Below are 27,760 nucleotides of genomic sequence, written 5' to 3'. Positions count from 1 at the left end.
GTTGTAGGTGGTAGTGTGTTTTGTCATTAACTGTTTTACTTTTAGGTTTTTTACATTTTTTGCAATGAAACAGGTTTTTTTGAATAAATAATACTGAGAGCTTATCACATAGAAGACATATGTGTGGTCCTCGGTACATTCTGAATTATCTGGGTTTGTTTTTGTCCCTCGAATTCACTTATAAACAAATCAAAGGCTGCATTTTTAGCCAACAGAAATAGGAAGAATCTCAGAATTTGTCAGTTTTCGGTAGCTTGAATTAATAGTGATTGTGTTAATTTCAGTGAAAAAGCCATGTAATGAGTAAACCTCACATATAGCTTATTTTGAACATGTTGTCATGGGTTTTGTAAGCACCTTGATACCTTTTTTGGTGTTAAATTCCCCTTTTTGTGGATCTTGGGTAGACCTTAGCTTCTACTCAAGAAAGGGATTGTCTTCTCTCCTATGCCCTGCAGTCTGGAGGCAGGTTGCCCAGGGCCCCTGCAGTGGCTCCATAAGTATCTGGGATCCCTCAGTCTCTTTCCTCCATCGCCCTAACCAAGTGACTTCTGTCCTCAGGGCTGCCCGTGCTCACAGCGGGGCAGCTGCGGTTCTAGCCGTTGCGCCGCCCCCCTCTCCGAGCGGGAAGGAAGAGGCATAGAGGAAGGGCGGAAGAGCAGCTGCTGGCTCACCCTCCGGGCCCGCTCAGTAACTTCCGTCTCTAGCTCCACATCTCTCATTTTGCACTGAGGGACAGGCGGTGCCTAGAACAGCAGTCGTTTCTTTCTCACTCACAGGCCCAGGTCAGCTGCCAGCTAGGGTTCAGATCCGTTCCCGGGCCTGTCGTTCCAGGACCCGGGAGGGAGAAACAACTGCCGGGGACAGTCTCTTCTTAAGCAGATGTCATCCCCAAAAGGAAGGAGGAGGGACACAGAAGCCATTTAAAGTCTCTTCCTCCTCAGGCTCATCAGTGGAAGCCAGACCTGTGAGCAAGTGCAGGGCCAGTGCAGGGAGGTATGCTCCGCCCACAGTTCACGGGGCAAGAGCAGGCATGAAGAATAGGACGGGCAGTGCACTCTGCCACTGTCTCGTGGGCCAGTGTGTCATCCCAGCTCTGCTGGGAAGCTGGAAAATGTCTTTTCCGAGCACAGGGTCCTGTGAGGATGGCTGACGGCGAACCTGGGTGTGGACGGGTGGCTGGCAGCGCCTGCTACAGGGGACTGATGTTCCCTCTCCTTGCTCCCTGGAAGCTAGGGGATGGTCGTGAGACGTAGGCTTGGCCAAACCCATACTGTCCTCAGGCACCTCGACTCTTGAGGGACAGTGAGAGAGAAGTCATGGTGGTGGCACATGCATCAGGAAGCCAGCAGTAGGGGCTGATCCAGTGACGAGGTGATGATGGTGGTGGTGCCCAGGGTTGGGTGTCCACCCGGATGACCCCGGTGGTATAACTGTGGCTGTGTTTTCAGTTGAGCAGTTGCTTTTCTGGGCTTGGTTCTCTAGTCTTTTCTCCATTTCCAGATCTGCCGAAGAATTCCTTTGTGATTGAAGTTAACTAGCGTCAGTTTCTGTTGCTTGCAGCACGGGACCTTGATGTAATACATGGGGTCTAGGGAAGGTAAAAACATGCTACTTTCACAATTTTATCTTAAGTATAGTAGACAAGCATAGGTTCTTGAGCCATGTCACCTTAGGATTAAATCCCAGTTCTCACCTACTACCTGTCAGGTCACTTCTCCCTCCTTGAGCCTGTGTTGCCCTTGACAACATTGCTTTGCTGTGTTGCCGAGCATTCAGTGAGATGGTCAAGTGATGATTGTGAGAGTATTGGGGAAACCGTCCTGGTCTGAGCTGTTTGGTTGACTATATATTGTCTGGGTAATGGCCTGGTAACTTAAGAGTACTGACAGCAGGTCAGAGGGCCCTTCTGGAAAGCAGGTGAGGAAGGATAGGAAGCACCACTGGTGCCCGCTTTGAATGACCCTGGCCTCCTTCAGAGCACAGTGCTTGACAAACAGAGGCTATTTGGTGAATGAATGCACGCATGTCTGTATGTTTGGGTGCAATTTTATGGGATTTGGGTGAGTCTGAAGTGTCGGAATAGTTCAGTTGCAGATCACCACCATCCAGTGAATCATTCTAGGCTTAATGCTTCCAGCTGGACACTGGGAACAATGATCTTGGGCTATTCCACAGTTGCTTGTTGTGAGTGCACTTGGGGAGAATTTTAAATTTCCTTTCCAGTCTAGACTTGAATGCAGCAGCTCTTACTGCAAACTTATAACTAGTCAACCGCTAACAAACAAACAGCATGAACAGGAAATTTATAAAAGAAGAGGCACAGGGGGCTTCTGGGTGGCTCAGCGGACTAAGCGTCTTGAGTCCTGATTTCAGCTCAGGTCGTGATCTCACAGGTCGTGGGTTCGAGCCACGCGTCGGGCTTTGCACTGACGGTGCGGAGCCTGCTTGGGACTCTCTCTCTCTCCCTCTCTCTCATGCTCTCTGTCTCTCTCAAAATAAATAAACTTAAAAAAAGAAGTACAGCTTTCCAGTGAAGATAGCAAAAGAATTCTACCTCAATGATAATCAGAGACACAAGTGAAAACAAAGATCCCATTTTTACCTACCAAATTTGTAAAGGTGAGAAGGAGTGAGAACACCTAGTGCCAGCTAATACTGGGGGTTTGCTCCTGCCACACAGCTCACTCCCCATCAGCCTGCACATCCAGCCAGACAAGGCCTTTCCTTGTCTACAGGCGTGTTTGGATCCACTGTTGAGTGGGTGACCTATTCACATTGTTCATAACTCACGAAGTGCACACTCTAGGGTGACCCTTGGTCTGTGAGTGTTCCTGCTGCCACCCTGGCCCCTCTGCAGGGAACAGCCGCTTCCAGGATCTAATAGAGTTCCTGTGAGGTGTTCTGTGCACGTACACACAATTTGAAACCTAATTTTATTTTCCCTGCACCTGCTTGGGTCAGTGTGGCTAAGGTATATTTTTGTCCATTTTTTCTGTTGCTAAGTTTACTAGCATGAAGTTGTGCCTAACTTTTATAAACTTCTGTAGCATCTGTATTTATGTCCCCTTTTTTGTTCTAGTATTGTTTACTTGTTCCTCCTCTGTTTTCCTTGTCTTGTGGAATTTTGTTGGTTTTATTACTTTTTCAAAGAGCAAACTTGGGGCATTTTTGTCCTGTATTGCTGTGTGTGTCTACAGTTCATTACATTCTGCTTTTATCTCTGTATATCTTCTACCTTCTTGGAGTACATTCTCTGGTTTTCTTTTTCTTGCTTCTCAAATTATAGACTTAACCCATTGATTTCCTTCTTTCCAAATATAAACACATAAAGCTGACCTGCAAACTATTTCACATGTATGCATCAAGTTTTGATGTGTACGATCATCACTTAAAGTCAGCTGAAAGGGTTTTGTAATTCCCTTTATGATCCTTTATTTGACTCCCCCAAATTATTTTTAAAAAATTTTAGGGGTGCCTGGGTGGCTCAGTCGCTTCGGCTCTGGTCATGATCTTGCAGTCAGTGAGTTCAAGCCCCACGTCGGGCTCTGTGCTGACACCTCGGAGCCTGGAGCCTGCTTCGGATTCTGTGTCTCCCTCTCTGTCCGTCCCCTGCTCGTGTGCACGTGTGCGCACGCACTCTCCCTGCCTCTCTCAAAAATAAACAGACGTTAAAATTTTTAAATAAAAAAAATTTTTAACGTGCATTTATTTGAGAGAGCGAGCGAGCACACACAAGCAGGGGAGGGGCAGAGAGAGGAAGGGACAGAGAATCCCAAGCAGTTTCCATACTGTCAGCGCAGAGCCAGATGCAGCAGCTCGGTCTCATGAACCTGTGAGATCATGACCTGAGCTGAAATCAAGAGTTGGACGCCTAAGTAACTGAGCCACCCAGGTGCCCCCGGAAAAACTATTTAGAAATGTGGGGGGTTTTTCTTTTTTTCATTTCCAAGCATGTGGTTTTATGGATTGTTTTCTAGTTGCCGTTGTAAAAAACCAAGTTTCTAGCTAAACTGCACCATGGTCTGAGAACATTGTCTGTGGTATCTGCCCTTGCAGTTTGCTGACAAGTACGTGGCTGCCTGAGCGGAATGTCGGGCTCTCAGGTGGGAGTGCGGGGGCCCCTGTGAGCTCACCTCCCCAGTCTCATTCACTGGGTTTATGAAAGTATCCTCTCTTCTTACTGTCATTTTGTCTGCTTGATTTGCCCACTGCTGGGGGACGTGTCTCAGTCTTCTGTGCTGGCAGACACATCAGTGTTTTCATAGGCTTTGTTGATTTGGGCTCTGTTACTTATTTTGAGGGAAATGGTTCTGTCTTCTGGGTGAATTGAACCCTTTGACATTATCAAGTGACTGTCTTTATAATTAAGAGTGCTTCTGGCTTGAATGTGACTTCATCTGGTGGTAGTAGCACTGCATCACCTGTGTTTTCCGTCAGCACTACCACTTTTCATTTTCTTCACTTCTGTGTCTTTGTGGGTTAGATGTAGCACTTAAAGAAATTTTTTTTTAATCTTTATTTACTTTTGAGAGAGAGAGAGTGTGAGCAGGGGAGGAGCAGGGAGAGAGGGAGACACAGAATCCAAAGCAGGCTCCAGGCCCTGAGCTGTCAGCGCAGAGCCCGACGTGGGGCTCGAACTCCCGAGCCGTGAGATCATGACCTGAGCCGAAGTCGGACGCCCAACCGACTGAGCCACCCAGGTGCCCCAGATGTAGTTCTTGAAAGATGGCAGATGGCTGGATTTTTATAAATCTGTTTCATTAGTTAACATCTATTTAATTAGTAATGTAGTTTTGTTTATGCCATTTTGTACATTCCGATTTTTCCACATTTTCTGTTCTTTATTTTTTTCTTTCTTGCCTTCTCTTGGACTGAGGCTTTTTTTTTTATTGTGGTAAGATACATATAATCTTTACCATCTTAACCATTTTTTTAAAATATTAATTTATTTGGAGGAGAGCGCAAGTGGGGGTGGGGGGCAGAGAGAGGGGGAGAGAGGACCCGAAGCGGGCTCTGCACTGACAGGCTGACAGCAGTAAACCCAATGCGAGGCTCGAACTCACAAACCGCGAGATCATGACCTGAGCCGAAGTCAGCTCAACCGACTGAGCCGCCCAGGCTCTCCCTGTCTTAATCATTTTTAAGCGTACAATTCAGTGACATTAAATACATTCGCATTGTTGTACTACCATCTCTCAGATTGAGTTTTAATTGGTGTCACACAGTGTACATAGTGCCATACACTGTCTTTTCATTTTTCATTTAACAGTAGAAAATATCTCCATTGTTATGGACTAAAGTGTTTGTCCCCTCCCCCTAGGATTCATATGTTCCCTCCCTAACTCCTAATGTGATAGTATTTGAAGACGGGTGGCCTTACGGGGGTAATTAGGGTTAGAAGAGGACGTGAGGGCTGGGCCCCATGATGGAATTAATAGCTCACTCCTGCCCTTCTACCATATGAATACGCAGCAAGGGCTGTAGCTCCTTATTTTGTCCCCAGAGCTAAGACTTTTCATTAGGAGTTTGGTTTTTGCATTCCCAGATTTATAAACCTAAACCTAAAGGTGGCACATGAAACACTAGAACCCTGGGGCGCCTGGGTGGCGCAGTCGGTTAAGCGTCCGACTTCAGCCAGGTCACGATCTCGCGGTCCGTGAGTTCGAGCCCCGCGTCAGGCTCTGGGCTGATGGCTCGGAGCCTGGAGCCTGTTTCCGATTCTGTGTCTCCCTCTCTCTCTGCCCCTCCCCCGTTCATGCTCTGTCTCTCTCTGTCCCAAAAATAAATAAAAAAAAAAAAAAGAAACACTAGAACCCAAAACTGAGCTCAGCTAAACTCAAGTGCCCCAGAATTTTTGTCCACCAAGTAAGAGTTTCATGGATGACCACACAGTGGTTTCCTCAGTACACTTCAATTTGATAGTTGGTCCTGGGAGCGCAGAGAAATCAAGGTCAGAGCATGTCTGGAAAACGATCATAGGTTGAAGAAGGTACTTCTAATGAGTGAGTAGCTCTGTGAGCTCCAGGAAGCTCTGATCTTCCAGTCGGGGGTCCCATGGCCCCTAGAGATGGTGTCACACATGTCAAGTTAGCTGGGAAGGCCCTTTTCCACCCAAATGCTGCCCCTTCCCTGGCCCCGCTTCAGGAGCCTCCCACTGCCCACTGGGCAGTCCACAGGTAAGTCTCTGGGTTTCAGCTGACATCCCATTAGGTGGCGACAGAGGGCACTTAAAAAGAAGTTGGAAGGAAATAAAACTTGTTTTGCTTCATGTGAGAAAAGGCACGTGGGGTTATGTGCACATTAGTCAGATTTTACCACCCAAGGCATTTGAAGTTTTTTCGCTCTTTTTTCTCCCTCCTTTTCTCCTCAACCCACTACCTGCCCTACCACCTCCCCCAAAGTAAAGTGGATAGATCTGAAGACCAGACAGCCAAACCCCATATCCTCTGGTCTCTGTCACAGTTGATAGCAGCAGCAGGCATGCAAACTGGGACCCGGCCCCACCCTTCGCTGTCCACATCCGGGGAGCCAGCCCACCCTTGCCTGTTCCTTTATTTCTGCCACCTCTGTCTTCTACATCCCGTCCTCCACCAACCTGGTGCAAGCCCTCGTCTCCCAGGACTCCTGCAGTAACTTGCCAACTCTCCTCCACGACGTCCCCAGAGTCAGCTCTCACTCCCCTGCTTTAAACCCAAGAACAGCACCACTGTCTTCAAATGGCATTGGGGCTCCTGACACGACCCCTGCCTCTTTCTGTCCTCTTTTGTTGCTGTTCTTTTTCTCATACATGTACCCCTCAGCTGCCTGCCCTCATACTCCTGGCTATGTCCATGGTTCCCTTGCCACATTTACCCCTCTTGCTTATTTTTTAAAGCTTATTTGTTTATTTAGAGACAGAGAGAGCAGGGGAGGGGCAGAGGGAGAATCCCAAGCAGGCACCACACTGTCAGCACAGAGCCCGACGCGGGCTCGATCTCACGGACTGTGAGATCATGACCTGAGCCAAAATCAAGAGTCTGACGCTCGACCCATTGAGCCACCCAGGCGCCCCGCCCACTTACTCTTGAAGACTCAGTTCAGGTATCTCTTCCTGAAGAGAGCCCTTACTAAGCCCCCAGGCCTTATTTGGGTTATAGCCTTCTCTTGCAGTCCTGGCTCCCTGCCAGTACCTCATGCCGAGAGAACAGACTGTTGACTGCACATTGGGGTCACGTGGGTCACACAGCCCATAGACCCCAGGGAGAAGGAGAAGCTGTGTCCTCTGTATTCAGGACCCATGCTCATAAAAAGCACACTGTGACACTCATGCCACTCTGCTTTGCAAGCTCACACACTCCCTGTCGGAGGCTTGTTCACTGCCCCAGACGGTCCCCCTCTGCCGAGGATTTGGTGCCAGGCCCACAGTCTTTGTTCCTGTGTCCCAGTCCTTTCCATTCCAGAGGTGACTTAAGTGTGCATATAAGATGGCCCTTAACCTCCTCTGTTGCAGTGACTTCTGCCACCCACTGCCATCATCACAGCCTGGACTTTGTCATCACTGGAAACTGCTCTACCCACAGAGCTCTAATAGCTCCACTGGTGACACAGACTTCCTGTGCTCCTAGCTCACTGATTCCACTCTCCCCGGGACCCTGTCAGTTTCCTCTCTCGTGACTCATGCCCATCGCCATACAAACATGTTGTAGAATCTCCCGTCTTCACTGTGCACTCCCTCCTCAGCTCCCACGCAGTTTTCTGTTAGCCCTTTGGCCAAGCTCTTCAAGACTTGACTCCTCGCCTTCCCCCTCCTCACTTGCCACTCTGCTCAGCCCAGTCCGTGGAAGTTTTCCTTCCCCCACAGTCCACGGAGCAGTCTTGTTAGCCCCCTGTGGATGTCCCCCCATGGGAGTCCATGTTGCCACGGCCAGTGGCGAGTCTTCCTCTTGACGTGGTTGTCCCCTCTTGGAAACCCTTCCTTCCTTGTGTGTCTCTTTGGAGACCCCACCCTTTCTGGTGCAGCATCACTGGCTTAGTTTTATTTTTTAGACACCTCATTTCACATCTGAGCCCCCTTCTTTGTTTGGGGGAACTCTCCCTCCACCTTATGAATTTGATGGGAGGCCAGGTGACCTGACTGTAGTCACTAAAATGCCAGATGCTTTCCTTTTTAGTTTCCCTTTCAGCCAGGGCAGCAGTCGGCAGACTATATCCCAAGGTCAAATCTGGCCCACTGCCTGGTTTTATAAATAAAGTTTTATTGCATCCCAGCCCCACCCTTCCTTAATGCATTGTCTGTAGCTGCTCTCCCAGTATACCAGGCAAGTTGAGTGTTGGTGACAGAGATCATGTGGTCTACGAAACAGAAAGTATTTACTGTCTGGTTCTTTACAGAGAGAATGGCCTGAGCTATGCACAAGCGTATGGGTGTGTGCCCCGTATGCTGGTCAGACCCGTCCTCAGCGGGGATCAGGGCCAGGAGAGGAGCCTTTGCTCAGCGTCTGGGCTGCAGAAAGGACAAGTTCCTGGGCCACGCGTTGGCCGTGGTACCAGTGGTCAGCGCTGCCCCCTGCAGGGTGGCAGAGGCAGCGCTAGCTGCCCTGCACCTGCCTGACAGCAGTGAGATTTGGAATGTTGTTCCTGGCCAGCTAGACTCAAACCTCTGCCTCCAGCCTTCTAAGGATAGTCTGGCCACCAAGGAGCCTTTTCTCTTTAATTTTTGTTATTGTGGTAAAATACACATAACAAAACTTACCATTTGAATCATCTTTAAGCGTACAGTTGTGTGGTATTAAGTACATTCTTGTCATGGAAATGTCACCACCTTCTATCTTCCAGTAGCCTATTGATCAAGTCCTTGTCTGCATGAGTCAGCCAGAGTTGGTCTCTGTCTCTTGCCACCAATAATCTGGGCAGATACACCTAACCGTGCTTCCTCCGCCTTGGTTCTCTTCCTCTACTTCCTTTGCTGACTCCTCATCACAACTACAGATAGTGGGGAGAGGGTTGTCCACATTTGGCGTCCAAGGTGCCCCAACCTGCCTCTTCAGACCTCTGTGCTGAGCACCCCCAGATGTTTGTCTCTAGCCCAGACCTCTCCCGCAAACTGCGGACTCACGTGTCCAGCTGCCCTTTAGATCTTTAGAAGGTGAAATGCCTCAGTGTTGAAAACATCAAATTTGGAGGTCAGAACCCTTGATCTGTGCTCCCCCTGCCCCCAGCGCACACACGCCCTCTACTGCCAGTGCCTACACCCTGCATTGGCCCCTTTGCAGCGCAGAGGTCACTGCAGGGAGTGCGGTCCGCAGGCGGCCTCCAACTCCTTCGGGCTCTGCTGGGCTCCAGCTGCAGAATCCTCCTTGCCGAGGTCATGTCGCCGCTTTCAGGGCAGCACTGAGGTGACTGAGGTGGGGTTACGACGTCCCACCCCGCCATCTCTATCCAAGGTGCTCAGGCACTTTGTTGGGCCTGTGGTACACTTCAGCTTCTTCCTCTTCTCAGGTCCACTTCCTGCCCCCTTTTTTCACAGATGTCCATCCCTAGTAAACATTTACTACCCCAACTGTGAGCTCACCATGTAACATCTTGTGTCTCACTGTCCCTTCACCCCTCTTAACACTCTCTATCTTCCACATCGTTAGAATGATTTTTTAAAACTTTATTCGGTCATGTCACTCCTCTGGGGGCCTCTTATCTCTCAGAATGAAATCCAGGATCCATTGCCTGGAAGCAAAGCCAGCTTCCTGGGCATGTAGCCTCTACAATGTCTGGGGCCTAGAAGAACCAGGCTTGGTTTATTTATATATTTTATTTATTAAAAAAAATTTAACGTTTATTTATTTTTGAGAGACAGAGCACGAGCAGGACAGGGAGACACAGAATCCGAAGCAGGCTCCAGGCCCCGAGCTGTCAGCACAGAGCCCGACGTGGAGCTCAAACCCACAAACTGTGAGATCATGACCTGAGCCGAACTCAGACGTTCAGCCGACTGAGCCACCCAGGTGCCCCTAACCAGGCTTGGTTTAATGTCTTACTGTAGCCATCTCAAAATTCTCCATTTTTTAATTTTTTTTAACGTTTGTTTATTTTTAAGAGAGAGAAAGTTTGAACAGGGGAGGGACTGAGGGAGAGGGAGACCCAGAATCCAAAGCAGGCTCCAGGCTCCGAGCTGTCAGTGCAGGGCCCAACACTGGCCTCGAACTCACGGACAGCGAGATCATGAGCTGAGCCAAAGTCGGACGCTCAACTGAGTGAGCCACCCAGGCGCCCCCTCGTCCATTTTTGAACAAGAGGTCCTGAGTTTTCATTTTGCACTAGGCCCTACAAATTACATGGGCCAGCCTGCCTCATTTTTAGTTCATTTTCTCCTCCTTGTTCACTTGGCTCCAGCCCATTGCTCTTGCTTTTCCTAGAACATGCCAGATTGTTCCTAGGTCGGGGCCTTGGCTCTTTCTGCTCCTTATATCTGGGCCCCACTTTATATGACCCACTCCCTCATCCCTCACTTCCTTCAGGTCTGGGTTCAGACTCCTCTCAGAGAGGCCTCCCCCAGGGATCAGGCCCCTGCCCATCTCCCTGACCTCACCTCTGACCTCTGCTCGGTGTGTGTTGCACACGCATGGACACAGCACAGATGACCGTGCTAGGATTTGAGCTCATTGCAGGCTGGCCCCCAAGCCTGTGCTCCCACCACTGCACTGAGCTGCCTTGGGACCATATAGATGGTTAGAGCTCCTGGTCTGCTGATGTCTGCCCCTTGGAAGTCGCTTGCTTTTTCTTTTTCCCTCAGGATACCAGAAGCATTCTTTCTTTGTTTCTTTTTTAATGTTTATTTAATTTGTTTTTTAAATTTACATGTAAGTTAGTTAGCATAGAGTGCAACAATGATTTCAGGAGTAGATTCCTTAATGCCCCTTACCCATTTAGCCCCCCTCCCCACAGCCCCTCAGGCAACCCTCTGTTTATTCTCCATATTTAAGAGTCTCTTATGTTTTGTCCCCCTCCCTGCTTTTATATTATTTTTGCTTCCCTTCCCTTATGTTCATCTGTTTTGTGCCTTAAAGTCCTCCTATGAGTGAAGTCATATGATATTTGTCTTTCTCCGACTGACTCATTTCACTTAGCGTAATACCCTCCAGTTCCATCCATGTAGTTGCGAATAGCAAAGCAAGATTTCGTTCTTTTTTGATGGCCAAGTAATACTCCATTGTGTATATATACCACATCTTCTTTATCCATTCACCCATAGATGGACATTTGGGCTAAGCATTCTTTCTTTTATCCTTGAAGTGGAGGAGGTCGAGCAGAGTGTGTCTCACTGAAGTGTTCCTTATCACGTTTTCCTAGGAACACATTGTGTTCTTTCAAGATGCAAATGTAGCTCATCTTTGTTTCAGGTCTGTTCTCTTACATTTTTGGTAGCTTCTTCTGTTCCATTTTTTGGGTTCCCTACTATAGGGACACAAATTATCCTTATGTTGGATTGTCTTTGTCTCTCTTCCAGTGCTGTTAGCTTTGCTCTAATTGCTTTAGCTCTTGTTTTTTCCATCTGCATTCACTGTTTGGCTGATTTGATTTTCAGCTATATATGTTCTGTTTCTGGCTGTTTGTGAATGTATTTATTAGCTCTGAAATGGTGTGTTTTATTTTATTTTTTTTTTTTTAAATTTTTTTTTTTTCAACGTTTTTTTTTTTTTTTTTTTTTATTTTTGGGACAGAGAGAGACAGAGCATGAACGGGGGAGGGGCAGAGAGAGAGGGAGACACAGAATCAGAAACAGGCTCCAGGCTCCGAGCCATCAGCCCAGAGCCTGACGCGGGGCTCGAACTCACGGACCGCGAGATCCTGACCTGGCTGAAGTCGGACGCTTAACCGACTGCGCCACCCAGGCGCCCCTGAAATGGTGTGTTTTAGTGTGAAGTTTGTCTAGGTTGCGAATTTGTCCCTTTCATCTTACTGTGTTTTATCATCTCATCTTTGCCTTCTTATTGAGAACATGTTCTTACAAAGTTGTGAGGAATTCCCTTCTCTTCCTTGCAGTGTGTTCTCTTCTTGGTGGGAGACTTGGCCTTTCCTGAGCCATCTCCCTCCCTATTCCTTTTTTTCCCCCCTCTTTTGGCCATAATATGTTTGCAGAGTTACCATGCTATTTTCAGGTATTCTGTTTGCTTTGGTACAGTGGGGGAGTTCCTGGCTTTTTCTTCCTGGTCTCTTGGCATCCTTTCTCACCGCTTTCTCTTCTGGGCTCTCATGGGCCCAATATTGTGTGGTCAGCAAGAAGTTGCACACTGGGAGAGCCGCGCCCTGGGGTAGTCGTTAGCAGTATTCTGGATTCTTCTCTCTTTCCTAAGAATTGTGTTAAATGTCTTATAGCAGGGCACCTGGGTGGCTCAGTCGATTAAGCATACAACTCTTAGTTTCAGCTCAGGTCATGATCTCACAGTTGTGAGATTGAGCCCTGTGTTGGGCTCTGTGCTGACAGTGTGGAGCCTGCTTGGGATTTTCTCTCTGCCTCTCTCTGCCCCCTTTCCCCCCACCTCGCCCGTGCAGATGCACTCTCTGTCTCTGTTTCTCAAAATAGATAAATTTTTAAAAAATGTCTTATACCAAGGTTCATTCCAACTGCTTGAGGGACATCTATACCGTTCCTGTAGGGATGCACGAAGGGTGCACCCTAGGCTCTGGGCAGTTCCCTGGGTCTGTGTTCTACTCCGGAGCAGTCGGGCCCCCACCCACCCACTTTGCTGAGTACCTCCCAGCAGGAGGTTCTGTAGTCCCTGGGTCTAAAAGGAAAAATGACAGACTTCCACCCAGTTGCTTCTCTCCAGCTTATTGGCTGAGGTCTCTGGGTATTTTTGGCTCCCCAGCATGGCTTCTGGGGGTGGGGCAGGAACTCCACTAGGCTGCTGAGCAGGTTTTATGTCCCTTTCCTTTGTTTGACAGAGTCTTCCCCTCACACGTCTTCCCACCTTTGTTTGTTTCTAGGTTTTATTAGAGATTGGGAGGGAGCAAGTCCGTGGGAGGTTGTAACCAGCCATTTGAAGCTAATTCTCTAACCCATGTGGAATTGATCCTATTGTGTGGTATGTGATGCAATGGAAGTGGTCATAGGAAGCAAGTCACAGCCCCGTCCCCCATACTTGCTCTGGCAGTTCACACGTGCTCATTCCAGGTAAATGCCAGGCTCTGAGAAGGGAGTTCCAGTGGGCTCTGGGCTGCAAGAACAGTATTCAATCTTCCCATTGTATTTTCTCCCTGGTTAGTGTTTTGACACAGGGAAGTGACTGAATGTGCTGATTTTTTTTTCTTGTCACCAGGTGTGTTACTTTTTTAGCCAGTCCCCAGAGTTATCTATGGGGTGGAGGTTTTAGTCCCTGCTGCTTGCCCACTGCTTCCCCATGACTTTGAACCCCTGTCATCCAAAGCCAGGGTCAGTGTAGGGCGGGGGTGCAGGCTGCTGCTGGGGAGGTTGCTGGGACAGGTGGAACCTCCATCCGTACCTGTGTGTCTCTTTCTGGGTGTTCCAGCAGTGCAGGCTCCCTGGGGCACTGCGGCCCTTCTCTGCTCTCCCCCTTCTCAGCAGTTCCCCAGGGAAACCCCCCAGCCTATTAACTGGCCTTTCCGTGGAGGGCACTAGTGGTATTCCAGGCCCTTCCATTTGCCACCAGCAAACTGCCCTCGGGCCAGCCTGGCTCCGAGGTCCTGTCGTTGTGCCCTTGAAGATTTCCTAGGGCTGTTGGGGAGTCCTGTGTGCAGACCTCGCTGACGGGTCCCTCCTGCACTCTCGTATCTGAGCAGGGTAGAGCGGTGCGACCAGTACGGGACTCACACGGAGCCTGATGGCGCCGTATCTACAGCAGTCTCTCGGAGTACCTCAGCCGTCGCTGGCACCCTTATTTGCCAGCACCGATAGAGATTTCCCTTCTTTTTTCTATTTTGTTGGCCGTTTCAGCGGGCTCAGACGTCATCACTGGGAAAAAGAAGCTTGTCGGGCGTGCAGATAGGAGGTGACCTACACTATAGGGGGAGACACAGTAAGGAAAACAAAGTGAGCTGGCTCTTCTGCAGAGTTCTCTCATCTGTTACTGGAGATCTCCTTTCTGCCCCTTTTTTCCCCCAAACACATATTGTTTCCATTGAAAATTTATTTTGGCAGATATTCTGTTCTTCAACAAAAGCAGCCAACGTTCTGATAAAAGTCTGTAAAACTTAAAGTATACCAAGGTAAGAAGAAAACAGCACCAACAGAAAAGTGGGGGAAGAGGTAGCTGTGGGAATGTACTGCCAGGGACCAAAAAGGCAAATATGTGAGTGCACGTGGAAACTGGCTGCTGGGATGTTGAAGACTGGATATTTGTCGGGGCACCTGCGTGGCTCAGGCGGTTGAGCATCAGACTTCGGCTCGGGTCCTGATCTCGCGGTTCGTGGGTTCAAGCCCCGCGTCGGTCTCTGTGCTGACGGCTCGGAGCCTGGAGCCCGCTTGGGATTCTGTGTCTCCCTCTCTCTCTCTGCCCCTCCCCTGCTCCCGCTCTGTCAGTCTCTCTCTCAAAAATAAATAAATGGTAAAAAAAAAAAAATGTTTTTTAAAAGACTGGATATTTGTCATGAGGACACTGGAGGCCCAGGGTCCGGGCACTCGCGCAGAGGATCTCCATGAGCACCCTGAGGCATGTAGGAGCAAAGGCACCGGGGAACGTGATGGAAGAGAAGTTGCTGGCTGTGGAAGGTGGAGAATGGAGAGCAAGGTCAAACAACATGGGCTTTCCAGGGGAAGAGACGAAATAGCAGAAACATCAGGAATGAGGATTGGGTTCTTGGTTTCCTCCCGTTCTCCTCTCCTCTGGCCAGCTCCCCGCACAGTTGCCTTCATGGAGACAGCCGCGGGTGAAGCCACCCTGCTTGGGTTGCCGTCGTGATCCACAACCTCACCAGCTCTACCATCTTGGACCCTCCCCTCCTCCCGCTGCCAGCAGCCTCACATCCTCGGGTCACAGTGTTGCCATCTCATCCATATTCTGGAGTTCTTCCCCTCCCTTCCGGGGTCTCCCCTTTCACAACACTCCTCACAACTGCCGATTTCAGTACTGTCTGCTTTAGAAGATGGTCAGCACCAGCAGAAAGAGAAGTGGGTGCTGGTAGAAAGCTTGTCTCTTTGCTGTAGCGCCCCCGGCCCTGGCACAGCTCATCTGCCGTACCTCGAAGGTGCTTGAAGGATGTCAGCTACTGGATGAGTGAGTCGGGGAGATGAAACGTTCCTTCGCGCCACTCCCAGCGGCCTCGCTGTGATCACTTCTGTTTAAAGTTTGCCCCTACCCGCTAAGCACTCCAGAGTGGAAGCAGTTTCTGCTGCCCTCTGTTACTCCTGTCTAGTTCCAGACCATTTTCATCAACTCCAAAGGAAACCCTGTGGACAGCAGCCCGGCAGTTCCTCAGAAGGTTAAACATAGAATTCGCATAGGACCCAGTATTTCCACTCTAGGTACAGACCCGAGAGAATTGAAAACACACACCCATGCAGAAACTCGTACACAGATGTGATAGCATCTAAAAGGGGGAAACAACCCGGGTGTTCATCAGCGGACGTACGGGATAAAAAAGTGTGGTGTCCTCATACAATGGAACGTTGGCCGTAAAAGGGGATTAAGTTCTGATACACACTACAGCATGAATGAACCTAGAAAACATGCTGAGTGGAAGGAGGCAGTCACAAAAGGCCATATATCGTATGATTCCATGTATATGAAATGTCCAGAACAGGTAAAATCCATAGAGACAGAAAGATTAGTAGTTGCCGAGTGCCGGAAGTAGGGGGGCCTGGGGGAATGACTGCTTAATGGGTGTGGGGTTTCCCCGAGGGGTGATGAGATGTTCCGGACTAGATAGTGGTGATGGTTGCACAACGCTGTGAATGTACTAAGTGCCGCTAATGGTAAATTTTATGTGTGTTTTACCACAGTAAAAAAAAAAAAAAAAAAAAAAGATGGATCAAACACCCTCAATATTTAGCCAACAACCTTCAACTCGGCTAAATGCCTAGTCATTGAACTTTTTTTTCTTTTTTTGTCATTAAGCTTCTTGAACTAAATTCTTTCCAGCTGTCATGGTTACCATGTTCTGGGCTTCAGAGATGGCATTCAGGTCAGCTTGGTCCAGTCTACTGGCATGTATCACCCTTGGTTCCACGCTGGCCTCTTTTCCTCAGACAGACGGCATGGCCACTTGCCTGGGCTCCTCCTGCGGCCAGCCAGCCAGGGTTGCTTGGAGACAGCTGCGGGCTCTGAGTCCACTGGGGCATCATAAAACCTACCTTTATGATTTAGGGCAATAGACAAAGTCAGCTGTCATTTTAGCGGGATGTTACAAAAATCGGGATCTAATTCACGTACCGTGAAATTTACCCTTTAACGTGTACAGTTCATCGGCATTTAGTACGTTCACGGTGTTGTGCGGCCATCACCTCTGCCTGGTCCCAGAACATTTTTATCAACCCCTAAAGAACTCTGTACTCGAGAAGTCCCTCCCTGTTTCCCACTATTCCCAGCCCCTGGTAATGACTGATTTACTTTCTGTCTCTGTGGATTTGCCTGTTCTAAACATTTCCTATGCATGGAATCGTATAGTATTTGTCTTTTCATGGCTGGCTTATTTCACTCAGCACAGGGTCCCCAAGGTTCATCCATGTTGTAGCCTGGGTCAGAATGTCCTTCTTTTTTAAGGCCAAACAACATTCCAGTGTATGGTTAGACCACATTTTGCTGGTCCACTCGTCCGTCAGCAGACACAGGCGTTGCTTCTACCTTTTGGCTGCTGTGAATCGTGCTGCTGTGAATACAGGTGTATAAATATCTCTTCGGGTCTCTGTTTTCAGTTCTCTTGGGTCTACACCTAGAGCGGACTTGCTGGGTCATGTGGGAACTCCATGTTGGACCTTTTCAGGAGCTGCCGCCTGCCTGTTCTCCACAGCAGCAGTGTTGGTGGGGCCCTGCTCGTCTTTGCCCACGTGTGACGGCCTCGTGCTGTGAAGAGGAGAGCTAGTGTGTGGCACCAGGGGCCATCACTTGGGGAAGATTCTCCCTTTGACTGTCAAGAGCTGTATTTTATTTAGTTTTTGAAAACATAGGCAGTTTCTCTTGCATCTTCTGAAAACTGGGGTATTAAAAAAATACACTGAATTCAGAGCCACTGAACTTCAGGTTCTACGGCTATAGCCTTTGAGCGGAACCCCATTTGCTCTTTTGCTCCCCAGACACCACTGAGACTCTCTTCCAGTGCCAGTTTGATTTCTCTCAGATCTCTAAAGGGGCTGAAGCTGGCATCTCAGAGTGCTGCTGCCTTTATTGATTCATGCAGAGAAGCCGCCTCGATTCTGAGATTCTGCGGCTCAGACCGAGGGTAGGAAGGATTGGAAGCACCGAGTGAATGACGCTGCAGGGTGGAAGCAGCCCCTGCCAGAAGGCCATTTCTGTCTCCTCTGCTCCCTGGCCTTTCGCCTGAGGAAGTAGCCACCACCTTGCCCTCATGGGTCGCGGCCCCACTGTGATACTTGGGCTCCTTCTGCAACTCAGGGGAATGGGTGACTAGAAATGAAAGGTGCTGAGAAATGCTATATCCTGACATTGGCCCCATGCGAACATGACTGAGATTGGACCGGGATATTGCTGTGCCTCTGGAAGGTTCCCTGGAGCTCACTTTGGAGGGAGCTGGATGCCAATTCAGGTGAAAAACACCTTTCAGCCGCTGCTTTCACCTGGCTTTGTAGCCTTTTTCTTTTGTAATCCGAAAGCCTTGGGGACTGAATAGTCCCTCCTCAGTCTCAGTTGTTGGGCCAGCCGCACCTGCCAACCATTGGTTGCCTGCACCCCTGTAATGTACAGGAGTCTGGGGCCAAACTAGTGCCGGGTGCAGCTTCCCAGAGCGGTCTTCTGCAGGGTTACTGTAGGTTCCTTCCGTTATCAAAGTACAGGCAGTGCTCTCCCATCAAACCCCTTGGGATACAGTGATTTGGCTCGAAAACAAGATTCCTGCAACTCTGATTTTCCTTCACCAGATCAAAGAAAAGATTGGATCTAATGTTTGCGTTCTAGCAGCACAATTACTAGATGATGTTTTATTACTCAAGAGCTTTTCATGCTTTGTAGATACTTAAGGTTAGTGAAGGCCTTTCTGTTCCAATGTGATATGTGCATTTCTGGAAAAAAAAATCCCGTGTTCTACAAATGACACAATAAAAAGAGTTGTTATGGGGAAAAATGGGTGGGGTACACCACGCCAAACCTATGTGATTTGGTAACCAGGGCTAGCTAACGACACCAGAGATGATTCTGGCTAAAATTTTCATTGAAACACAGAACACCAGGGCACACTGAGGTCCCCGCTGGCATTTGTGCCCAGCATTGCCGTCAGCCGACCGTTTTCGCCGTGACCCCCAGATTTGTGCTTCTTTGCACATGAGACACAGATTCTACCGCACAGTTCTTTTGACATTTAAAGTCGGGTCCTAGGCAGGGCTGCCTTCAGCAAGGATTTTTTTTTTTAAAACACCGGAAAATATCTTGACACCTTCCCTTCATTCACGCTCACAGCTTCACCATATAGAGCATAACACTGTGGAAAACATCGTGGGCCTTTGAGCCACTAAACAAAGGCACTTCCACAGGGATTCCAGCTGTCCCTCTTAATGTATTCGTGTAATGTGAAGGTGTTCCCTTTAATTGTTAGAAAGCTTGCCCGAAACTGCTTCAGAATATTGCTGTCAACCAGCACAGCTTCGGTGACATGGATGTCTTCCACACACCCCTTTTCAGCCGTGCTGCCATGTCAGTACCACGCGTTTCCCTGAGTCACGGCCACTGCGTCACACTCCTAAGAGCATCCGGTGCATTTTGGCCCTCAGGAGTTTGGCTCCGTGCTAACATGGGACCATCTTCATGTTCCCCGCATGCCCCATTACTACCCATTTAGTGCCTTCAAACCAGGGGCTGGTACCGGATCGCTTGTTGCCTCGTGCTGTCCTCTTTAATTGGGAGCAGCTCCCGAACTTTTTCTTCCAGGCTGCAGATGGTTTTGAAGGGTCCAGTTCCACAGTTGGGTGGAATGCCCCCCTCTCTTTGGACTCTTCCAGTTGTTTCCTTATGACCTTAGTTACCTCTTCTTGCAGGATGGGACAGTGTTGATGGTCCTCCTGCATGGCACTTCTGCCATGGTCAGTGGTGCTCAGTTTGATCACCTGTTAAGGGGGGCGCCTGCCAGATTTCTCCGTACAACAGGATCCCCTACCTTCCTTCCCTTACTCTTTAAACCGTGTATTCCTTGCTTTTTCACCAGCTTGCAAGTGCAGGTAAAACTTTTTAAAGTGTCTTCTCCAGTGTCTTCTGGAAGACGTTCGGTTTAGCATTTTACGTAGTTTGCACAGGAGGAGCGTCTACAGACCTGATGCTGATCCTTGGAAGCCTAGAGCCCATCCTCCCAGTGTAGCCATCCTCCATACTGCTGCCCCCGTGACCCCACCCTCCCTGTCACCATAGACTGTCACTGCCTGTGCTCCCAGGCCCTCACTGTGACCGCCCCAGCCTCATCCCCTGCCAGCCCCAACCCGCCAGCGCTCGGCAGGCTACAGTAGCACCCAAACTCATCATTTATTCGCTTACTCAGAGCGTGCCTGCTTGGGTGTTAAGCTAGCCCGTGCTCGTCAAAGCTGTTAGTCAAAGGAATACAGCCATCAAAAGAAGCATAGGTAGTAGAGCATCTGGGTTGTGATGGCCACTTGGCACTCCTGTGCCTGGCCCTGTGCATCGAGTGGAGAGATGACGGTTAAGAAGGCACACGCCGTCTAGGGGGCATTGACCTACATAGTGGTGTATTCTAAGTACACTGGGGTGCGTAGGGCGTTCTTGCTCATGGGATTGGGGGGTGGGGCAGGAGCAGGGAAGGCTTCTCAGAAGTGCCATCTTAACTGAACCCAGAAGAAGAGAGAGGGGCCAGTCCAGAGACATTGCTTACACAGGATAGGCGTCGTTAGTCGCTCCTCCTCCTAGGGATGGGGCTGTTGATATCGCTGGCCTGTCCTGAGCCCTTCTTGCCAGCCGGTGGAGCTCCATCAGCCCCAAAACCCAGCTCAGGCCTTCCTCCTCCGGGGAATCCCCATCTCTGGGCTTCCCCTGTGCCTGGAGCAGGGAAGGCTGCCACTGTTTTTTTGTTACTTCGTTGTCCCCCTGACTAAACTGAGGGCTCTTGAAGACCAAAGAATGATGTTAATTCTGCTCTGACGTCCCAGCCCCTGGCAGAGTCCGGCTCAAGGCAAGGGTGGTTGATGAACACATCAACTCAACTGTGACCTCAGATGAGTTGTCTTGTGTGGTTGGACTTCCTTTGCATCTGTAACACTGAAGAGTTGGGTGGGTGGCTTTTCTGAGGGCACTCTCAACTCCAGAATATATGAACTTGGGAACTAGGTGCTCACTCCGTTCTCATCTCAAGATTGTGTGTGTGCATGCATATATAAGTGGTCTGACTCAAGGGATGATAAAGAGGGCTGTTTGGTGTCTGAAAAAGTATGTGTTTCAGCAAACTCCATAAACCCCTGGTGGGGAGGCCTTAGGGAGTTGGGGCACCCTAGGATTGAGCAGGTGGATTACCTGTTTTGCATTTTTACCTCCAGTCCACGCCCAGTGGAATGGCCTCCAGGCTTCTTTGTGGGCTTTTGTCATTTGTTTTTGTAGAGAAGTAGCTGTCAAAGTAGCCAACACCTGTGTGCACCTGAGTGCACAGAATTGAAAATCACCATATTGTCATAGCTGCCTCACAGAATTTTAACTTAAAAGGACTAAAATATGGGCACCTGGGTGGCTCATTCGATTAAGTGTCCGAGTTCGGCTCAGGTCATGATCTCACGGTTTGTGAGTTCGAGCCCTGCTTCGGGTTCTCTGCTGCCAGCACTGATCCTGCTTCAGATCCTGTGTCTCCCTCACTCTCTGCCCCTCCCCTGCTTGCAGGCGCACACGCACTCGCTCTCTCACTCACTCTCTCAAAAATAAACATTTTTTAAAAATAAAAGAACCAAGGGGCACCTGGGTGGCGCAGTCGGTTAAGCGTCCGACTTCAGCCAGGTCACGATCTCGCGGTCCGTGAGTTCGAGCCCCGCGTCAGGCTCTGGGCTGATGGCTCGGAGCCTGGAGCCTGTTTCCGATTCTGTGTCTCCCTCTCTCTCTGCCCCTCCCCCGTTCATGCTCTGTCTCTCTCTGTCCCAAAAATAAATAAAAAACGTTGAAAAAAAAATTAAAAAAAAAAAAAAAATAACCAAAATATCACAGAGTTAAAGGCCCTTTTATTCCTCATCTTTGGTGCTATTAGAAGTTCGTTTATGGGGCACCTCGTGGCTCAGTCAGTTAAGCGTCCAACTCTTGATCTCAACTCAGGTCTTGATCTCAGGGTCATGAGTTCAAGCCCTGCATTGGTGTCCACGCTGGGCGTGAAACCTACTTTAAAAAAAAAAGTTTGTTTATTATGCACTTAGATAGGGTTTAAAGGTAAATTTTATGTTATAACTGTTTTATCACAATAAAAAGCTTTTTTAAAAAACCCGAACAGTTCACTTGGGCCCAAGTCAGAGTCTGGGCACAGCTGGGTCTCCCTTCTGTGACTAGTATCAAAGAGCTATGTTCTCCTCTCCTTGAACCTCTGTCAAGGTGGCTATAACCAGCCCCTGTTCCTGGCCCAGGATTTCCTGTCCTCAGTCAGTGGCACCACCATCCTCCTAGGCATTGGCCATGGTCCTCAGTTCATCCCCTCCCCTCACCCACACCAGCCTGCCTATCAGCTCTGTCGCTCCACCCCTCATCACGTCCCAGACCGTCCGCTGTCCGCACCCTGGGCCACAAGGAGACCACTGCAAGAGCAGGCTTCTCAGGGCGCCTGGGGGGCTCAGTTGGTTGAGCGGCCAACTTCGGCTCAGGTCATGATCACGTAGTTCATGGGTTCGAGCACCATGTTGGGCTCTGCTGACAGCTCAGAGCCTAGAATGTGCTTCGGATTCTGCATCTCCCTCTCTCTGCCCCTCCCCTGCTCGCGCTCTGTCTCTCAAAAATAAATAAACATTTAAAAAGACAGGCTTCTCACAGGTCCTCCCTGCTTTCCTCTCTGGCCTCCCCACAGTCTGCTCTGATCCAAAAGTAGAGTGATCCTTTGAAGATAAGAGCCCTTGTCTCACCCCCCACCCAAGGCGCCCCAGTAGCAACCTGACAAAGTCCTCCACATCTCTCTTGAGGCCTCTCTGCTGCCCAGAACCTTCTGGCACATAACCATATGGCTTGCCCCCTTGCCTCCTGTAGGCTTTTCTCTCTTTTGTGCCTCATTGTGTTCCAGTCAGTGTGTCCTTTTGGATACTCCCCTTGACACAGTGTCATCTAGTGCAAGGAGCCCTTCCAGCCAGCCCCTGTGTCCTTTGACTTTCCCTTTCTCCTTCTAAGCACTCCCCTGCCTTTCCATCCCCACAGGCCACCTCAGAACCACAACCACCCACTTCTTCCAGGGGCTGGCCTGGTTCCCTCCATGGACACGGGGTGCATTCCCTGCCCCTGACGTGTCATACTGGGTCTTAGATATATCCCACCAAGGATGTGCAGAGCACCGTGGTCAGAGATATTGAAATAAATCTTTTCTCTGCGGTATGTTGTCAGTTTGATACACAGTTCAATTCATTTGTTTGTGTTTGTATTCAATATAGTATGGTTTTGTCACCTCTTATCTTCATTTTCATTTTGGTTATGATGTAAGCTCGTACGTGATTCCAAGACACCTTGTGCCTGTACCTTCCCTCATTCGCACCCACCCAGGACTAGGAAGCGCTTCTTACCTCGTTGATCACGCAAAAGGCGAAAGGCGAAAGGCGGCCTATGATCCATTGATCTGTAGGCGATCTGCAGGGGCTCCACCCTCTCCAGCTGCATGGCTCTCCACGCTGTGGCCATGATGTTGCCCATTCCTCACATCCTTGCTGGCAGCTGTCTTGAGTTGTCTGCAGTATCGGGCCACGAAAAATAATGCCGTTACAAATAACCTCCTACACCTATTGTGTTTTGCATTTCTGGGAGTGTCTCTTGAGGATAGAGTTCTAGAAGGGATTGCCATTGATGGCATCGGCACCCTTGATTGTATCTAAGAGGAGTTCCTGGGACGTGTGGTTTGTACTTGACCTTACAGTGGTTAAACTATTTGGGGAATATAAGTGAGCATTTTGAAGAAGCCAGACCTTTCCCACGGGTGCAGTGTTGTTCTCTGACTCCAGGACTGTCCAGCTTCCAGGGAGCAGCCCTGGCCTTCAGCAGCGCCCCTGTAGACTGTGTGAAAGTGACTGTTCCAGTCCATCCACCACTCTGATGCTGACAAGCTCCCTTTCTCCCCTCTGTGATGGTGGGTTGCAGGCCACGCCCAGCTTCCCAGGATCCTTCTTCATTTCCTACTGGGAAGCTAAGACTGTGAAAATGGAAAACTAAGCTCTGTGCTGTAACAGGCTAGGGACCCTCACTTTTCAGCAAGAAAAAGTCTCCTATGGGCCTTGGACTGAATCAGGGTGACCGTGAGAGCCAGGCTCAGAGCCCTGAACTGCTAGAGGAGGACCCAGGATGCGGAGAATCCCAGGGGTGAGCCTGTCTCCCTACCCCTGACTTGAGCTGTTCAAAAAAGGCATGTCCTAATGGTGCCAAGTCCTGATACTAACGTGCCTTTGGCAACTTACCCACATCATTTGAATCGGGTTTGCATTGCACACCACAGTGCCTTCATTGGAGTCTCCCCAGTGTGAACAAGGGGGAAGTTGCTTGGGGCAGACCGGCCGTGAGGCAGTGACCAATGCTGACACAAGCCATATGGGACCGGACAGCTCTAGGGCTAAGATACTGAGGACAGGAATAGTCTGATTCTTTTCTAGAATGAATTGCTGAGAGACCAGCAGACAGCCGATCCCGAGCCCACAATTCCTCCCAAGCTTCCCCGGCCCCGGGTCATGTTCCAGCCCTCTAAGCCCTGCCTGAGAACATCGTGGCCAGGCTCTGATTCCAGGGCCCAGGGCCTCATGGTGATCATTTCTGACATACCCAAGGAAGGGACCCTACCAGGTGGATCCGAAGTATGGGGAAGGAGCTCTGCCAGTTGAGGAGGAGCGGGGAGGGTGCTCCTCTGTGCCTTGGTCTTTGCCCCTCCGTTCCGGTGGTCGTTGGGTGGTCATTGGTCGAGGCCGAGGCGGTCCTGTGTTAGAAGGGAATGTCAACCGTTTCCGATTGCCCGAGTTGGCCAGTCTTTATATAGTGCCTCTGGGATGTTGGTACCTATTGTCGAGATGAGGAAACTGAAGTATGGGATGTTGAGGTCACTTGCTCAGGTCCATGTTTAGAAATTGCCAAGTCAGGATTTGAGCTCAGCTTGGCTGGCTCCAAACCTGCGTGTTCTTACCACAGCACTGTGCTGTGTGCCACCTCCCCGGGGGGTAGCGCTAGGCTGTGTCACCATCAGCGAGTCGTCCTGTGCCCCACAACTGCTTTTGGTCAAGCACGCATGGGAGAAAATCTAAAATACAGAGGCCATAGTAACACCCAAGCCAGGCCTTCATGAAGAGTAGCCCTGCCCACGTTTTGGGTGGGCAGCTCCCTCTCCGGCAGCCAAGGGCCTCTTGTTAGCCAGGAAGCCCAGAGGCCCCTGGGCACGGCTTGTAAATTGGCCTCTTCCAAGGCAGTGTACTAAGAAGCCACATGGTGTTGCTATCCGGAAGAATGCCACCTGTACAAGCTGTTTACTGTCCTGCATGCTAGGGGTGGGCTTGGGGCAGAAGGCCTCACAGTGGTCACAGCAGGGGGGCAAAGCCCAAAGCCCCCAAAGACCTCCTGAAGGGAAAAGGCGTCAAGATCCGATGAGCTTCGGCTGGCGGGGGTGGGGGGCGGCCCTGTCTCTCAGAGCCCCGCCCACGCCGGCGTGCTCCAGGCCTGCCGATGCTGACGTTTTCTACAGACTGCTGTTGTGTTCCCTGTGATGCTTACATACTTATTTAATACTTCAGGGAAGAAAAGTCAGAAGACCAGGATCTCCAGGGCCTCAAGGACAAACCTCTGAAGTTCAAAAAGGTGAAGAAGGATAAGAAAGAAGACAAAGAGGGCAAGCATGAGCCCCTGCAGCCACCCGCCCACCACTCTGCTGAACCAGCAGAGGCAGGCAAAGCGGAGACCTCAGAAGGGTCAGGCACAGCCCCAGCCGTCCCGGAAGCTTCTGCCTCCCCTAAACAGCGGCGCTCCATCATTCGTGACCGGGGACCCATGTATGACGATCCCACTCTGCCTGAAGGCTGGACCCGAAAGCTGAAGCAAAGGAAATCTGGCCGCTCCGCTGGGAAGTATGATGTGTATTTGATCAAGTAAGTAAGGGCAACTCGTGTCGTCTGCAGAGCAGGGAAGGCTGGGTAGGCAGGAGGTGGGGGGCAGGTGCTAAGAAACTAATGGGGATCCCTTAAGAGCGGCAGCTCTTCGTTGCTTGTCCATCAGGAAAATGTGTGTGCATCAACCTATCTTGGGTCCGGTGGGGGACTTCCTTAATGAATACCACTTGCGGGCCCAACCAGGTAGGTTTGGAATGACCGTGTGCAGAGATCACTGCCCTGAGTGAGACATGCACAGGGTAGCAGGGCTTGACTTTACCCCACCAGCCCTTGGGTCTTGTCTGAAGACGGCATGGCAGTAGGGCCTGCCCAGGGCCACAGCGAGGGTTGGAGTTGACGGGGCTTGGTCCACTCTGTGGATCACATTGGGAAAGGTGAGCTCTCTGACAGGGCCTCCGGGGAGAGACACAAGTGAGCACCTTGTGCCTTTCCAGCTGTCCTTTGTGCATTTGTCCAGCTTCGGGCTGGTCGTTGGGCATTTTCTATTGAAACAGAGTAACTTCCAAGCCAGAGCTTCAGAGGAAGACTGAATGAGTAGTGCATTTCAGTTCTGGCCCTTAGACGATCCAGAAAAGGTTAACAGACTTTGAAGGACATTTGCAGACAACCTCGTTTGATTCCAACAACTCTGAGAAGGGTGAGCAAAGCATTATCCTATTGACAGATGAGGAAACTGATCCCAGAGAGGCTAAGCGGCATGTCCAGGTTCAGACAGAGGAGTGCTCTACTTACTGACTGGACCCAGGCACCAGCCAGCAGGGTAGGCCCCAGCCTGGTGGCTCAAGAGGGTCCCTAGGCCTGTCCCCTTTGGGGGGCGGCCAGAGGAGGTGCCTTGGTGGCAGACGGATCCTCAGGGGCATCCAGGCAAGAGCCAGAGAGCAGCCAGCACTGAGCTGTTCCGTCATTGGAGCACGCCCTAAAGGGGCCCGCCACCACCCAGCGCGACCTGACTGTGGCCGCGCCCCTCTGTTTTAGCTCGTTTGGCTCTTCTCTAATGTGACTGGCCTCTCGCTCAATAGCACCATCAGGCAGGTCGTAGCTGCAGAGCATCCTGTCGGAGAGTTCACCACATTCTGCTCTGCCCCATATCTGACATTCCTGTGGAAGCTTCTGATCGTTCTTTGTGTCTCTCCATTTGTTCCCACAGTCCCCAGGGAAAAGCCTTTCGCTCTAAAGTGGAGTTGATTGCGTACTTCGAAAAGGTAGGCGACACCTCCCTGGACCCTAATGATTTTGACTTCACGGTAACTGGGAGAGGGAGCCCCTCCCGGCGAGAGCAGAAACCACCTAAGAAGCCCAAATCTCCCAAAGCTCCAGGAACTGGCAGAGGTCGGGGACGCCCCAAAGGGAGCGGCACTGCGAGACCCAAGGCAGCAGCATCAGAGGGTGTGCAGGTGAAAAGGGTCCTGGAGAAAAGTCCCGGGAAGCTGCTGGTCAAGATGCCTTTTCAAGCTTCGCCGGGGAGCAAGGCCGAAGGGGGTGGGGCCACCACGTCAGCCCAGGTCATGGTTATCAAACGCCCCGGCAGGAAGCGAAAAGCCGAGGCCGACCCCCAGGCCATCCCCAAGAAGCGGGGCCGAAAGCCAGGTAGTGTGGTGGCAGCCGCCGCCGCGGAGGCCAAAAAGAAAGCAGTGAAGGAGTCTTCTATCCGGTCCGTGCAGGAGACCGTGCTCCCCATCAAGAAGCGCAAGACCCGGGAGACCGTCAGCATCGAGGTGAAGGAGGTGGTGAAGCCCCTGCTGGTGTCCACCCTCGGTGAGAAGAGCGGAAAGGGACTGAAGACCTGCAAAAGCCCCGGGCGGAAAAGCAAGGAGAGCAGCCCCAAGGGGCGCGGCGGCAGCGCCTCCTCGCCCCCCAAGAAGGAGCACCACCACCACCACCACCACTCGGAGCCCCCAAAGGCGCCTGCGCCGCTGCTTCCGCCCCCGCCCCCGCCCCCGCCCGAGCCCCAGAGCTCCGAGGACCCCACCAGCCCCCCTGAGCCCCAGGACTTGAGCAGCGGCGTCTGCAAAGAGGAGAAGATGCCGAGAGGAGGCTCGCTGGAGAGCGACGGCTGCCCCAAGGAGCCAGCTAAGACTCAGCCCGCGGTCGCGACCGCTGCCACGGCCGCAGAAAAGTACAAACACCGAGGGGAGGGAGAGCGCAAAGACATTGTCTCGTCCTCCATGCCGAGGCCAAACAGAGAGGAGCCTGTGGACAGCCGGACGCCCGTGACCGAGAGAGTTAGCTGACTTTACACAGAGCGGATTGCAAAGCAAACCAACAAGAATAAAGGCAGCTGTTGTCTCTTCTCCTTATGGGTAGGGCTCTGACAAAGCTTCCCGATTAACTGAAATAAAAAATATTTTTTTTTCTTTCAGTAAA

General features: G+C 50.5%; 1 protein-coding gene and 1 long non-coding RNA gene across 3 annotated transcripts in view; both read left to right on the top strand.

The window, feature by feature from the left end:
- The window catches only part of LOC131502895 (uncharacterized), a 42,959-nt gene extending 27,002 nt beyond the window's left edge, over positions 1 to 15,957 (top strand). The window contains exon 2 of the long non-coding RNA XR_009257237.1: positions 12,964 to 15,957. This is a non-coding gene — a long non-coding RNA (uncharacterized LOC131502895). The remainder of the gene's footprint in view (positions 1 to 12,963) is intronic.
- MECP2 (methyl-CpG binding protein 2) overlaps positions 1 to 27,760 on the top strand; it is a 60,054-nt gene extending 32,294 nt beyond the window's left edge. The window contains exons 1-3 of one of the 2 annotated variants that reach the window (XM_058714072.1): positions 25,299 to 25,375; positions 26,544 to 26,598; positions 26,708 to 27,760. In XM_058714072.1, coding sequence (XP_058570055.1) covers positions 26,836 to 27,627 — 792 coding nt within the window. In that variant the 5' untranslated portion in view covers positions 25,299 to 25,375; positions 26,544 to 26,598; positions 26,708 to 26,835 and the 3' untranslated portion in view covers positions 27,628 to 27,760. Of the gene's footprint in view, positions 1 to 25,024; positions 25,376 to 26,543 lie in introns of those variants that run through there. The other variant, XM_058714071.1, reaches the window with a different exon arrangement.

The sequence above is a fragment of the Neofelis nebulosa genome, chromosome X, assembly GCF_028018385.1.
Source record: "Neofelis nebulosa isolate mNeoNeb1 chromosome X, mNeoNeb1.pri, whole genome shotgun sequence".
Taxonomy (NCBI): Eukaryota; Metazoa; Chordata; class Mammalia; order Carnivora; family Felidae; genus Neofelis; species Neofelis nebulosa.
This window is presented reverse-complemented; position numbering and strand designations above follow the sequence as displayed.